We start from the raw sequence: 16,025 nt of genomic DNA, 5'->3' as shown, positions 1-16,025 counted from the left end.
AAAATGCTATTTACGTAACGTATTTCAAAGTCGTTTTCCTTAAAAAAAAAAAAAGTTGAAATCAGCAATAAAAATAAAAACTTTTCCACCATGAGAGAGGAAAAGAGAGAGAGAGATAGAACTGACCGGAAATGATGAGGTGTTGATGATGAGGGGAGAGGTCTTGGGTTTATCGACAACTAGGCAGCGACGACGAGAATCGGCAGCGGCGATAGCGACAATCGTCTGCGGCAACAGCGACAATCGACGGCGGCGGAAGCGGGAATTGGAGTCTATGACGCCGAGAATCAGCGGCTAGAGGGAGAAGGAGTGAGAGAGAGGAAGAAAGGCGGATGAATTTCTGAAGAAGATGGCAAACATGGTGACGAGTTTCTGAAGAAGGGGAAGAAGGGCGACGACGAGTTTTTGATTTTTAATGAAACTGATGTGTGGGTGTGTTTTTAATTTTTAGGGAGGGTAGGTTAAAATGATTTTTTCACAAAAATTTTGTTTTTTGTTATCAAAAAAATGTTTTTGTTTTTTTGGTAGCAAAAAACTTCTTTTTGTCACCAAAATATGAATTTGGTAGCATAATTATATTTTCTGCTACTAAAATTTGGTACCAAAAAATTATATTTTTTGTTACCAAATATTATTTTGGTAGCTAAAAGTATATTTTTTGCTCCTAAAATTTAATTTGGTAGCAGAAAGACATATATTAAAAAATTAAAAAAAACACTTTTTGATGACAAATATTATTTTAAAGTCATTGTTCTAGTAACATTATACCAAAAAATATAGTTTTGAAATAGTAAGATTATATATTACTGTGGAACATATACTTAATTAACAATATCACATATATATACACATGAACGTGTCTCTTGTTACACCTACACAAAATAATTAAATTATCAAATATGTCTAGCCAACTTGAATTGACACGTGTATGATTAAAATTGAGTGACGAAATTTGACCCCAACATGCACCAACTAATGTGGCATGCTAGTTATCATTTTTATATTGGTAAGTGTTTAAAATATTTACAAGTGCTTACATCAATTAATGATAAGATATTGAAGCTACTAATAAAACATTGATAATTTCATAACATATCAGTTAATACATTATATATGTAAGGATAAGAGTTGGTACCTCTAACATTATTTTTGGTACTAATTATTTCATCATATATGTAAGGATAAATGTGTCTTTACATGACTCATTTATGTTATTCTTGTAATTAAATGAAATAATAGACGCTTTTAAATACATGGTCCACTATTTAGATAATCCTACAAATAATATGTGTTACAGTTTTGTGATTGTCGCTGTAGATGGAGCAACTTGGGGAAGGACTACTAGCTGATAGAATGCATGCTACTACTAGATCCAATTATCTTTGTTTATTCAAGAAAATATATTCTAGTAGAATATCAAAAGAACATTCTACCATAATACTCTTCAGCTGTCGGATCCAAACATACTTGTTGATTCAAGGAAAATACTTCTTGATTATGTCATATCTGTTGATTTATAAAAAATAAAAAAAAATTCTTGTAGAATATAAAAAATATTCTATTAGAATTCTCCAGTGAAGAGCATAGATGATCGGTGATGATTCACGACTATCAAAATACATTTTAATCAACTGAGTGACATATATCTTAAGTTTCAAAATGGCTGACCGTTGGTTTGATTCCTCTAGTTTACGTCTTAAAACACAAAACAACCAGCGCCAGGAGTTGGTCCATCCGCCTATCAATGGACGCGAGGTTGCCGAGTAACTGGTCTCTTTTCTTTTTGAGGTTTGCCCTCGGAATCCTATTTTCACCTTGGGAAGGGCTGCTATTGAGGTCATTGTCTCCCCTAGGGACAGTCGATGGGAAAGAAATAGAAAAGGGCAAAATTATAAAAAGAAATAATGCAAGGGACAACATGTCCAATCATAATTTTTGTGTATCAACTGATATTACATGTGAATTGTATTTTTATATTTGTGAGTGTTTAAAACATTCCGACGTCAATTAATAATAAGAGATTATATGTAACGACCCATTATGAGCCGTCACAATTGTCTTAACTTTTAAACATTTATTTCTTAAAGAATGTGGAAAATAGTTAAGTTTTAAATATTTTACTTTGAATGACTTAAAAAAAATCTAAAGTATTCTTCAAATCAAAACCACCATAAACTAAAGTTTTAAAAACAATAAAAATTAAAAAAAATTAAAAATTTTATTTAAAATTAAACACTTTCATTCTATAATCATTTTTCTCATTTTTCTATTCACGCATAGCTTGCATCCGCTCTAAAATTCTCCATAGCTATAACTTACCATTTGCAAACTCAAATTAAGCATCATTTAATTCACATGCAATATGAAATAATTTATATAAATAAGTGCTTAACAAGACACTTGTCCGTTTTGTTCATGGATTAGAATTATTTTTAATTTAAGTGTATTTTTTATAAAAAAAATACTGTAATAAATTTCATGGATTAGAATTATTTTTAATTTAAGTGTATTTTTTATAAAAAAAAATACTGTAATAAACTATAAATTATAATTCGAATCAGAGAACGAATCCTCTAATTAAATGAGAATCTCACGTACATAAATGATAAGTGACGAACGGGTGCATAACGTGTGGGAATCTGCCGAACAGTTTGGACCCAAATTCTGATGAAAGCTAAAAAGCGCTGTTTGATGGGATTGCGTAGTGTTAGATAGTTGGTCAGGTAAAGACTGACCAAGTCAATGATGCTTAGCTGGCTTTTTAGGATGATAAGCAGTTTTTCACTGATTTCTTTGTGCTTCGATTAATGATCATTTTGAGTTGCTCCTAAGGGTTGCTTTATTGTCTTATATTGCAAGGTTTTTGCTTAAATTATGAGCTTTGCTTGTAGTGTTTTCTATTATTCTCTTGGTCTCCTTAATGAACAGTTATATTGAGGTTTCATAGGGAGAATTTACCCAAAAAAAAAAAAAAAAGTTTTGTCAGCTTCATTTTAAAGTTGCCTATAATTGGTCATGAAGTTAAGAATTCGTTTGGTATAAGGATTTAAATCAGAGCAATTCTAATCATAATTTTAGAATTAGAATTATGATTCATGATTTTAAAATTATAATTCAGAATTAAGAGTTTTAATCATCTTAAATCAAAATGGGAGTGGTTTTAGAATCATAATTTGAACTAGTTTAAAACATCACATTAAATTCTGAATCATAATTCTAAATCATCTAAACTAAACACTGATTCAGAATGAATCAGAATCATGATTCTAAATCACTGTAAACAAACATTAATTCTAAACTAAGATCTAAAATCATAATTTTTAATCTATCTACCAAACGCACCTTTACCGGTCACTTACTGCCATGTATTTTTGGATTTTGGTTTTTGTGCATGCTAGTCATACTGCCCACTCAATATCGAATTCGAAGAAATCAGATGATTATTTGACATGTTATAATGTTAAAATCTTATGTTTAAAACATCTCAAAACTGACTTGTCTATATTGATGCGCTAAAATTAGGCCATATGAAATAGATCACGTGCCTCTCATGTATCAGTGACTTTTAGAATAGGATTAGTGTTATATATATATATATATATATATATATATTTCACATATAGTTTATATTCTATTTCTCGTATACCTCATATGATTTTCCCTATAACTTCTCATATGATTTTCCCTATATAGTTTAGTCATAATGTTTGACTCTATACGAAATGTGATTGGTTAGACATCATTAAAATATAATTAATTATAAAAATTTCTCTTGAATTATGACCCTTCTAACATTTTACTCTCTAAATGTCAAAACGTAATATTCGCTCACCTCAAATTATAAAATCATAACAACTAACTCCTTCCGTGAAGGTTTTGGACGAAATTACCCATGGCATATAATCAGTGGTGCTTTCTAAATATTTGGTGCATATTGACTATTATGCACACGCTTCACTAATATGAATTGAAAAAACAAATTTACATTTAATATAAGCAAACAGAAAATCAATTCATCTTCTTCATCAAAATTCCAAATTTGAGTTATGTTAACAGGTCTTTTTTATTGAAATAAAACAAATGGATTTTATAGAAGATTAAATGACCAAAATAACCCTAAATTATGTACCAAAAATCAATTACATTTTAATTTCCATCAAAAACCCTAACAGAAGGAGGTTATTTGTTATGATATCATAATTTGGTGAAAATGAATGTTACATTTTAAAATTTAGGAGGTAAAATGTTATAAAGATTATAATTTAGAAAATTTTTGTAATTAATCCCTTAAAATATTAAAAATTGTACAAATAAAAATAATATAACCTCTCTATTGGTATGGATATAGTACACAATTTTATTGTAAAAGTCTCTGAAAAAAGATTAAAAAAAAAGAAATGAAAATATCTACTAAAAAAATTGAAATATCTAACCATTAAAGAAAAAGAAAAAAAAAACGCGCACACGCGTTATTCATTAAGAATTGTAACGGTCGGCAATTGGCATCTTCTTAAAAGAAAAAAAAAATTAAGATTAATTACAAAAACTCTTTTTAAATTATACTTCTTATAATTCTTTATTCTCTAATTTTTAAAATGTAACATTAATTCACCTTAAATAATAAAATGTTAATAAAAAGGTCTAATCCGTTAGGTTTTTTTTAAGAAAAATTGACATGCAATTTAAAATAAATTTAAATTTAAACTTTTAATTATGATATATCTATTATTGATTAAATATAAGTTAAAAAATTTTTGATTCTTTTTTTTGTAGAATAACAAATTTATGATGTTTTCTTTTAATATTTAAATTAGTTCAGATTCAAATTAAATTTTAAACAATAAACTTATCAAAATACCTTTAAAATAGTAAATTAAAAGTCAATTTCAATTAAGAACTTAACATATGGAGTTCTTTTGTTAACATAAGCGTTTGAAGTAAGGATTCATGTCATGATTTAAATTATAGTTTGTGGTTCGTTATAATATTTTTTCTCATAAAAAATATACGTAAATTGAGAATAGTTCTGAATTATAATTCTGAAATCATGAACTAAACGTTCACAAATTATTCAAAAAAAAAAGTATGTTATGTTTTAAAAATAAGAAAATAAAGTGTTATAAAGAATTTTTATAATTAATCTAAAAAATAAACTATTTAATGTACTCGAGAAGGTACTAAAAAAAAAAAAAAAAATTTAAAAGAGGGCATTTTGTTTTTGTCCCCCGCGTTGCTTCTCTGTCATTCTCTCTCTCTCTCTCTCTCTCTCTACTCCTTTCCCAACCCAGCAACCCCCAAATCCCACCTGTCTTTCTCTGTTCACCGTCAGAAAAGCAAGACAAAGCAAAACAAAAACAAAACAAAAGAAAAAGAAAAAGAAAAGGAAAAGCGAGACACAGCACATTCATCACCAGCACACCCTCAGGTAATTCCCAATTCCATTTCCTAATTTTGGGTTTCGCTTCATCCAAATCCCTAATTTTAGAATTCACACCACTTTCTAATTTCTATTTCACCCTTTCAGTCTCTTCCCTCTCTCTCTATATCCCATTTGCTTCTCCTTTTTTTTTTTTTTTTTTTTTTTTTTTTTTTTTTTTTCATTTGCTGTTCGCAATTCTCTCTTTTTCTCTTTAATTTCTCGAACTTTCTGATTTTTTTGTTTTTTTTTGTTTTGGAGAACTATGATCAATTCATTTCTGGGTTTCTTTTCTTTTTTTTTTTTTGTGATAATTAGTTTTGGTTTGGTGTTGATTTTCTTTTGTGTGGCATTGTTGTGAATATTTGAATATTTTTCCTCTACTTTTTCTTCATGGAAAGAAGAGATTATCAGCGGCGCGGTTTAGTGGTAAGCATTTACGGGTCCATTTCTTTCTGTATTTTTTAATTGATAAATTCTTGTCTAAAATTTGTAATTTTGTTGTTCTCCAATATACATGTGATTTCTTTATTCTACTTGTTAGCAAAAGATAAGGAAAAATCCCTGGTTTTAAATGTGTATTTATGAATTCTTTTCCCCTCAATTTCGTTCTTTAAGAGATGGACGTCATTTCGGCATTGTTTGGCTGATATATTGCAACAACGTAACAAATTTCGAACTTGAGAAACTTACAAAAATTTAAATATTCTTCTAGTGAAATAAGGTTGAAGAAATTCCACCCAGGATATGAGATTTGGTCTAATTTCAGAATTAGGGTTATTTTTATTTTCTTTTTCACGTTGAGGCAATTGTGTTAGAGGAAAGGGATCTCAAAGGGATTGCTAATCAGAAGGAGTGCTTTTTGTAATTCCTGGATTTTACTACTTAGAGAGGATTTTGTGGTTTTTACTTTGAATTTTTAGTTTATTATGCGAATTTTGGATTGTATACAGTATGTTGCAATATCTGCTAGAATCACTTTTTTTTTTTTTTTTTACACTAAATGCTTTAGTATTCTTGTATTGAATAAACATAGAACAAATATGTTGTTTGGTTGCATCTTTTTTTTTTCCTTTTTTGTTATTGTTTTTGGACATTGATATTTTTGTCTTAGACCTGAGGTTTGTATTTTTGTGGCGGTTGAATATGTCATGGTGCCTATTCGCGAGTTGATGATATTTGGCTTGATGTTTAATGGGTGCTTCATACTGCATATGGTGCTTTTGGGTTGCTATAATGTCTATAACGCTAATGGGGATTAATTAGTTGTTTTTTGATCTAGTTTTCTTTGTCTGAACTGCACTTTTATCAAATATATCATATGGTGTCTTTTGCAGTATGGATTTTAGGGCTTCTTTTGTAGGGTCCTTTTTTTTCAGTATTGAATATGATATCCTTTATGGCATTGTGCAGGCACATGCCCCACCTCCCGGTTACTTTGTACGGTTGGAAAACAAGAACGCGGAAGACGATTTATATCTGAGAAAGAGAGTCAGGATGCGTAGGTGGCTTTGTTGCACTTGTCAAGTGGAAGAGTCTTATCCATCAAATGAAAACGAACATTTGAAGAGCCCGAGGAACTATTCAGATGGTATGTCTATGCTTTGAGTTTAATTATGAGAAAAACTTGTGAAAGGAAATTATGGGATATAGTTTAGTTTAAACATTGGGCTTTTTTGAAGACCTTACTTGCATGGTTGTCATGTCATGCTTACAACTGCTTCAGTGCCGATCAATTTGTCCTATAACTATTTTAGATCTTTCTGAAAACCATCTTGGTCTTCCGATTTGAAACCTGAAATTTTTATTTATGGGGCTTAAATTGTGTCCTGAACAAGCAGATTTTATGATTTATAGATTAAGTCCGACACCAAATTTATGGGGCAGATTTTCTGTAAGGTATAGTGTTTGTAAGAAGGAAACTTCTAGCTGTTAGTGATATTGAAGACGCATCTAATAAAATTGAGGATAGATAAAAACTAGAAAAACCTAAATTTTTTAGACTAACTAGTTATATATTTTAGACTAAATAGTTTGATTATGATTCTTTTTTTTTTTTCCTACCCCTCCTCCTCCTCCATTTTGGTAGGCTTGCATTGTGTTATTCTTCCCCACTGTTCATAAATTATTTTGCAATCTTTTGCTTTCCTGACATCTTTTACTAACTACTAATTTGGTCTACTTTATCGTCCATGTTTAGGAAACAAAAATGGTTCAAGGGTCGCAGCTCCTGCCAAACCTGAAGTGCAAAAGTCGGCACCCCCTCCTATTGAAGTTCCCGCTTTGTCTCTAGAAGAGCTTAAAGAGAAGACCGACAATTTTGGATCCAAGGCATTAATCGGTGAAGGTTCCTATGGAAGAGTGTATTACGCAAGCCTGAACAATGGGAAAGCTGTGGCCGTAAAGAAGCTCGATGTTTCATCTGAACCTGAGACAAATGTCGAGTTCTTGACCCAGGTATGCAACATTATTTCCTGAACTATAATTATCCTTAAACAATTTTGTCATTTTGTTACTCATAATTTCAATAGTACATCCAACAATAATGATGAATGAAATTCATTACAGGTATCCATGGTTTCTAGATTGAAGCATGAAAATCTTGTCGAGTTGCTTGGTTATTGCGTTGAAGGGAATCTCCGTGTGCTTGCCTATGAGTTTGCCACCATGGGATCTCTACATGATATACTGCATGGTGAGAACAGCCAACCTTCATCTTGCCTAAACTAACATTGAAATTCTTGACTTTAATGTTGTTTGCAAGGTGTGGAATAGTTAAGAGGAATTTGAAATGAATTGCAATTACAGGTAGAAAGGGAGTTCAAGGGGCACAACCAGGTCCAACTCTGGACTGGATGCAGCGGGTGAGGATTGCGGTTGATGCTGCTAGAGGTTTGGACTACTTGCATGAGAAGGTTCAGCCTTCTATTATACATAGAGATATCAGATCTAGCAATGTACTTCTCTTTGAAGAATTCAAAGCCAAGGTAGCAGATTTTAATCTTTCGAATCAGGCCCCCGACATGGCTGCCCGTCTTCATTCTACTCGAGTTTTGGGAACCTTTGGTTATCATGCACCAGAGTAATGTTTCTGAATTCTTTTTCCATGTTTATATTTGCTTTATTTGAGACATTATGGCCCGTGACAGTAAGAAAAGGTTTGAATTGTGGTTCAAATCTATGAAAGACAGATTTCTGTTTACAAACTTGCTTATTTGGTCTGCTTTTGATTCACATAGCAGTCTCCGCAATATTTAGTTGACTTGTTTTCCTATTTTATGATGGACAGATAATGTTGTTCAAAACTTAGTGACAGTAATTAGCCTAAACTTAGTGACAAAAGATGTTCATTTCCAAACTTGTTACCTTGGTTATCATTTCCTTTCGACGTAAATACTAGTGGAGATGAAATGTAAAAGTTATTATTGCGGAAAAACTGTTCATAGATTCTTTAGAACGATAATGCAGAGCATTGAAATCTCGTTCCTTTTCTTGGACTTTTAGAATCTTTCTTGGTAGATGGGAGGTGAAATCTTGTACTTCGTCTCGTTTCTCTTGTCTTTCGCTTGAAACTAGTGAAGAATTAATATTTTCTGGTGATTTTATATTCGGTTGGTGTTCAAATTTTTTCTATTTTATTGGAAATAGAGCATATTGAATGGAGTTGCAAAACTTTTGTGCAGGTATGCAATGACTGGACAACTGACGCAGAAGAGTGATGTGTACAGTTTCGGAGTGGTTCTTCTAGAGCTTTTGACCGGAAGGAAACCCGTTGATCATACCATGCCCCGTGGACAGCAGAGTCTTGTTACTTGGGTCAGTCCATTTGCTGCTTTCATATGTTTCTTGTAATCTACAAACAGACTTTCTGTTAATATTGCAGTAATACGATTTATAATCAAATATGTATGTGTCCGCAGGCTACTCCAAGATTGAGTGAAGACAAGGTTAAGCAGTGTGTAGATCCAAAGCTGAAGGGAGAATATCCCCCAAAGGGAGTTGCAAAGGTCTCTCTCACTTCACTCTGTATTTATGGATCTTTAACTCTTGTGCTTCTTAAATTTCTTCTGGTTTGGCGCTTCGTCCTTAAAAGTTTTTCTTAGCAAATTAGTCCTTGAGCTTAGAAAAATAGTAGCAATTAGCTCCAATAGTCAATGAGGGTTAAATTATGGATAGCTTTATTTTGAACTTTAGCATGTGTGCCATTTGAACATCTCATAGTTTGGCACTTTCATTCTTGATAAGTGTGATAACTTATTTTTTTGGTAATTTAGTCCTTCAAATTAGTCCCAGAATTTCATAAAATTTAACTATCATCAACCTTTGGAGTTTATTGCCATTCTCCTGGAAATTCAGGTACTAGATTGCAAAGAGAAAAAGGAATAAAAGTGCTAAAATGTTTGAAGGGCACGTGAACTGAAAACCCTATTGTCTTGCATATATGTCTGCATATATTTATTGTGGATTCAAAATATTCACACTTCTGTTAGAATTTAGCACCTGATGCAAGTCTCCTTAACAATGCAGCTGGCAGCTGTGGCCGCCTTGTGCGTTCAGTATGAAGCCGAGTTTCGGCCAAATATGAGCATTGTTGTGAAGGCACTTCAACCGCTTCTGAAACCACCAGCTCCTGCTCCGGACTCTTCATTATAAGAGTTATAAGCAAATGCTGGCCAATTCTGTTGTCAGTTGAAATTTGTTCATCCTTCGAATGTTCTGGTCTCGTTCGCCCGAGGATTTTGAGACGAAAGTTGCTATATATGCATATATTTGTTTATTTTTTATTTTCATAAAATGAGATTGGGAGTGTATTTGGGTTGGTTGGCCAATTTTATGTGCATTGCTAAAGTTGTTCTGTTTCATAGTGAACCAAGGGTGTAAAAGACTAATATGAGGATGGGATATTTCTTACTTAAAATGTTTTTTCTTTCCTTTTTAAAAAAAAAAATTATATTTCTGGTTCTCTAAACGTGTATGATTTTTCATGAAAAAAATTGTTTCTTTTCACTGTTGATTTTGCATATTTGTAATGGGGCAGAACATTTACTGGACAGCCTAATTGAATTTTTTATTTTTTATATTTTTGATCATTATCTGTTGTATGTTGTATCAAGGAATTTCCATACTTTTGATGCATTTTAATTTGTTTCTTCACATGAACTGTTTTTTGATAAATTTACTCAAAAGTAATAGATTCTATCTCGGTTCTTTTTATGAATTTAGCGTATGAAAATCACCATCCGGTACACTTTGCCGTGTATAATCAACAACTGTTGACAGAAATTACATTTCCTACAGAGAATAAAAACTTGCATCTCAGAAATCAATTGGGACATGTTGGATAAAGAGAGAGCGAACTTTTAGGTGTGTTTGGAACTCGTTTCGAAATAATTTTATTTTTTGTATTAAAATTGAAATAAAAACGTTTTTAATTTTTGACATAAATTATTTTTAAAAATACGTTTAGTAATTTTATCAAGAGATTATTTTCAGTATAAAAAAAATTATTAATATCTCTCTCTCTACTCGAGAGAGGAGAACGGAAACAAAAAATAAAAAACGACTAAAAGTCATTTTTTATTTTTCTCTCATTTTACACTAAACTAAAAAATTATTTTCACTTCTATTTTTGTCTTTAATTCTATTAAATGTCATTTCTCTCCTATTTTTATTTTTTCTTTCTCAAAAAGCGTGAAAAAAATAACTTCAAACACAGCTTTTGTTTTTGTTCATCACTTTTACACTTCAATATCACCCACACAAATATGTGTTTCCTTCTCTCAATAATAATAATACCAATAAAAATAATTGTAATACGTATATGCACGTAGGCATGATCTTAAGTCTCGCGGTCGTACGGTACTGTTGGCATAATAATTTTCATATATGCTCATAATTTTTATAACATGTTTACTTATTATAATTGAAGAATGAGAGTTAATCTCATATTTAATTACTTTTTTTTAATCTTGAAATGGGAGTAATAATAATTTTCATATATGCTCATAATTTTTATAACATGTTTACTTATTATGATTGAAGAATGAGAGTTAATCTCATATTTAATTACTTTTTTTTAATCTTGAAATGGGAGTAGGATTAGTCGACCCTACTCAAATTTGAGATTGAAGAATTGGATTGGCACTCTCATGCCCTCCCTTGGGATTGAGATTCTCATTCTTAATATTAATATTAAATTACTATCATACCCCTATTTTACTTATAAATATAAAATTTAAAAAATAATAATTACAACCTATATTTACTATTTTATTTGCCTAATATTATAATATTAGCTTAATTATTGTTAATTTTAATATAGTAAAATATGTACTTTATTTTGTTTAATAAATTAATAATATATATTAATTTTTTAACAATATTTTTCATTTTTATTTATTTTATTTAAATTTTGACAATTTATTTTTATATTTGAAATAATTGTAAAAATTATATTTATTATTATATTACCATATTATTATAGTAAATATATTATTTATGATTAATTTTAATATAATAAGTACACAATTTATTTTTTAAATTAAAAATATAAAATTGACTTAAAGAGTATATTAGTACATTTATACCAGTTCATTCTGATTTTGAGTATAAGTAAACGCATGAATGAGATTTGAAACGACTCTGATTCCAAATCTTATTAAGTAAATAATTTATTATGACTCTGATTCCTCACTCCGAATCCTATCAACTCTGAATCATGTCCACTCTAATTATACGTAGGTAAACATGTCATTAGTGTAACATAGTAATACTGAAATAAGTTATATGTAACACGGTGGTGGATACGTTTTATTGACTATTATACTTAGGCAAAATGAGTATTATATCGAGGCACAAAAGATTTTACATATATAAAGCAATGCTTGTCTGTCTATTCTTGTCAAATCTTAATTTTTATATAAATCAATAATTGAGCATCTATATACAACTTATATTATCTGGAAGGCAAAATGGATTTTCCTACATTTTGTACTTTTAATACTCGCTTGTTAGTCTTTTCTTTTTCTTTCCTTCTTTTGGAATCTTGTAATGTTTTAAGTATTTTTCCTTAAATTATCTTTATTTGTCTTTCTAAATAGTTAGGCAAACACAAGAAATTTGAGTTATCAAAGCAACATAAAGAAGTTAAATTGAAACCCCATGTCAACAAAAATCAAACCATAATTAAAAAATAAAATAAAATTAGCCTACATGAATAACCAAGCATTCTTAGAGTTTACAAAAACAAATAGAATAAAATGAAAAAAAAAAAAAAAATCACCGAATGAAGGTGTTACAGTCTCCAAAAATTCCCCTCCCAAATTTCTTTTTCTTCCTTTTTGAATCTCCAAAATGCTAACTTGAATGGTGTTTTCAAAAATTAAATACCTAAGCTAAGAATTAAAATAAAAACTAAAAGTAAAACCTAAAATAAAAAAATTCTTTTTTTTTCCTCACTTTTTTCTTCTTCCCTCAGCTCTCCAGGGCGTTGTGGTGCATGCGCGCGCTGGGATCCATCTGGGCGCTGATCGAACGGCTGAGATGGGGAGTTTGGGGCTTTTACTTATTCGTGAGGTTGACAATTCTTGGAGCTCATTCTAAATTTTTTTTCTTTTTACCACATTTGAGCTTCAAATTTCCAATAACTCCTTTCACCTATTTTAATCACACAATTGAGAAAAATAATTATTTTGGAAGGGAAACTAAATAAGAACAAAATAAAATTAACACTAAACCAAATAAAATATAATAAAATCACACTAAAATAAAATCAATTAAAACAAAATCAAACTAAAATAAACTTAAATTAAAATACTCAAAATTAAACTTTAATGCCAAAAAATAGTGAAATGACTAACACCAAAGCCTTGTTTATTTAATGGGTGATCATTTCGACCAAAGCCTTTCAAAGCAGAAAAAAAAAAAAAAGATCCGTTATTCTCCGAAACTGAAAGTCTGAAACTCAAAGCTCTCTCTCTCTCTCTCTCTTCCAAGTTCCATGGCTGGTGAAACGCAACATTCCGATTCTCTCTCTTCCCTCATCGAAGAAGGAGATTCTCGATCTCCACCGGAGATTGTTTCCTCTGATCGCAAACAAGATTTGATTGTTCAACAAGATTCTTCCACCAAATCTTCTCCGAAGGAGGGTTCCGATTCTGCTGCTCTGATTCCCAATTCCGAAGTCCTAATTGGCGACGAATCCATTTCCATTTCCGATCTGATTGTGAAGAAGAATGGAAAAGAAACCTCCTTTTCCGATTCCATCCCCAAAGAAGAAGATCAAGAATCTTCGAAACTCAACGGAGGAGGTTCGATTGGGATTTTAGGGTTTTCTGAAGCAGACAAGAAGCAAGAATTCGGGAAAAAGAGAGAACTTCAATTGGGATCAAATGGTTCTTTGGAGATTCAAGTGATCGACGAAACGGCGTTGATCGGATCAATTTCGATGCCGAAACTTGCATTCAAGAAGAATCCTAAAGAAGAAGACACGGCTGAGGATAAGAAGAATAAGAAGAACAAGACGAAGAGGGAGACAATGACGAGAAGAAAGGAGAATGGAGGAGGGAAAACTGGGACAACGACGGAGAAAAAGAAGAAGAAAGAGGAAGGGAAAATGAGGTACTCAAGGGAAGTAATGGAGGCTCTGAGGTTTGTGAATATTGTGGAGCAGAGGAGGATGTGGAAGGACGTTCACATTGGGCTCGGTCCTCTTGTCGGAAAGGAGTATGATTTCCTCCTTAGCTCTAAGCAGCAGAACAACAACATTCAATTCATCTTTCCTCAGGCCCAGGAAAACAAGAATCATTCCTCTTCGGATTCCGGTAAGTCTTGTGCATTTGCTTATTACCCTCTTTCTTTCTTTCTTTCTTTATTCATTTCTTTTTCAATGTTGTTGGGGTTATTTCTTTTATGCCTATGAGATTTGGTGCAAGATTTTGAATGAGTTTTTGAAATGACTCATTGAATTCTTGCTTAATCCTGTTTGTAAATATATGCGTGTGCAGATATATTTATATATATATATATATATATATATATACACACACACACACACACACACACATATATATCGTTGATGGGTGTTTTGTTGTAAATATATGCGTGTGTAGATATATATATATATATATATATATATATACACACACACACACACACACACACATATATATCGTTGATGGGTGTTTTGTGTTTTTTATGGGGTTGTGACAATTTAGTCGTCAAACTTCTGTTCTTCTCTCTCTCTCTCTCTCTCGGGTGATTAGTCCCTAAACTCTGTTTTTAGTTGCATTAGATGGTATACAGACTGTTGAGGTCTATTAGGATGAAGGGGTGTTTTGTATACTTTAGTATGTAGGATATAACAATAAGATTCTTTTCGAAGATGGGTTAGCATGATATTTGCTAAAAAGGTCGAGATGGAGTTTTCTTTGGGTTGTGGTGTACTGTGGTATTGTTAATAGTTATCAATTAACTGTAAGAGGTTTTTGGCGTGCTTGGAAGTCCAAATATCAGTTTTTCATTTTTGTTGTTGTTGTTGTTGTTGGAAAGCTTATATTAAAAAGAACTCAATGACTCTCTGTTGTTTGAGTGCCTTGTGTGCTGGTATTGTTCAGTTGAATACTGAAAGTAAGTTGTCATTCTTGCTTTTGCATCTGGGGTCTAAATTTTCATTCACAGAAGTAAGAAGAAAGTGTTATGTTGTTTCCTTCAACTTTAATGATCCTTAATTGAATTTCAATCATATTCACTGTTTTTCAACTTTACTACAGCAATTGTTACGTGTTTGGTTAAATTTTCAATTGGACATCTATTTGTATCGGTGCTTATCCCCATCCCCATCAAATTGCCTTTTGTCTGGTAATTCGGTGCCTGAATCCGATCCAGCTACCAGTTTAGAGATTGAATCTGTTTTCTTGTCAGTTTAAAAACAAGATGCTGGTGTTTTGAATATATATGTACTATACATATATGAAGAATATATATATTTAGGCATGCCTATCTTCTCTTTGTTAGCTCTTATAATGTGAGTTTGATGTATTCAATCTATATTCTGTACAGGTGTTCTCGGCGCAAGGGGCAGATTGAACCATGTGAATGTCTATGCGCATTGAAGAAATGCCCTGAAGCAATCCGGAAAAAGAGCTCATATCCAACAACACCAAAGTTGAGATAGATCTCTTTATCTCTGTGATCGAAGCACATGTAGATGTTGACTGTAGCAGTGTAGTCATTGTTCTTAGAAATCCTTGCTCTCTACACCAGTACCGTAGATAGTAGCACTGTTCATAGCAATTCTTTCATTTGTTTTGTGGCTTTAGAGAAAGCATACTTGCTTGACATTCTTTCGTAAACGAACAATAATGAAGCGATGGTTTTCAGCACAGCTTAATTTCCCAACTACTGTGTAGTGTACTTGTATGTGACTATTTTTGGTAAAATCTTGTCCAGAAGTCATGATTTAGTATATTCAGTAATGAAAGTTAGGATGTAAGTGATAAGGATTCTTGTTACCATTGATGGAACTGCATTTTTGTTTGAAGGGAGGACCAAACTTTGATTCTGGTCCTCCAGCAGATAGATTTGAATATCTTAGGCATCTCGAGTTTCA

General features: G+C 31.5%; 2 protein-coding genes across 4 annotated transcripts; both read left to right on the top strand.

Annotated features, from left to right (window-relative positions):
• Positions 1-5,215: 5,215 nt before the first annotated feature.
• Positions 5,216-10,423, top strand: LOC21407434 (PTI1-like tyrosine-protein kinase 1). Of its 3 annotated transcripts, XM_024166369.1 has the most exons (9): positions 5,216-5,425; positions 5,821-5,845; positions 6,830-7,007; positions 7,617-7,873; positions 7,985-8,111; positions 8,225-8,498; positions 9,100-9,232; positions 9,337-9,423; positions 9,944-10,423. In XM_024166369.1, exons 3-9 carry the CDS (start codon positions 6,914-6,916, stop codon positions 10,067-10,069), a joined length of 1,098 nt encoding a protein of 365 aa, XP_024022137.1. In that variant the 5' UTR covers positions 5,216-5,425; positions 5,821-5,845; positions 6,830-6,913; the 3' UTR covers positions 10,070-10,423. The 3 variants fall into 3 exon arrangements, with proteins under 3 accessions (XP_024022137.1, XP_024022138.1, XP_010097495.1); XM_024166370.1 differs by lacking the exon at positions 5,821-5,845; XM_010099193.2 differs by lacking the exon at positions 5,216-5,425 and having other exon boundaries at positions 5,810-5,845.
• Positions 10,424-13,343: 2,920 nt separating this feature from the next.
• Positions 13,344-15,864, top strand: LOC21407433. Its single transcript, XM_024166359.1, has 2 exons — positions 13,344-14,238; positions 15,476-15,864. Exons 1-2 carry the CDS (start codon positions 13,416-13,418, stop codon positions 15,526-15,528), a joined length of 876 nt encoding a protein of 291 aa, XP_024022127.1. The 5' UTR covers positions 13,344-13,415; the 3' UTR covers positions 15,529-15,864.
• The last annotated feature ends 161 nt before the right edge of the window (positions 15,865-16,025 follow it).

The sequence above is a fragment of the Morus notabilis genome, unplaced genomic scaffold (assembly GCF_000414095.1).
Source record: "Morus notabilis unplaced genomic scaffold, ASM41409v2 Scaffold212, whole genome shotgun sequence".
NCBI lineage: Eukaryota > Viridiplantae > Streptophyta > Magnoliopsida > Rosales > Moraceae > Morus > Morus notabilis.
This window is presented reverse-complemented; position numbering and strand designations above follow the sequence as displayed.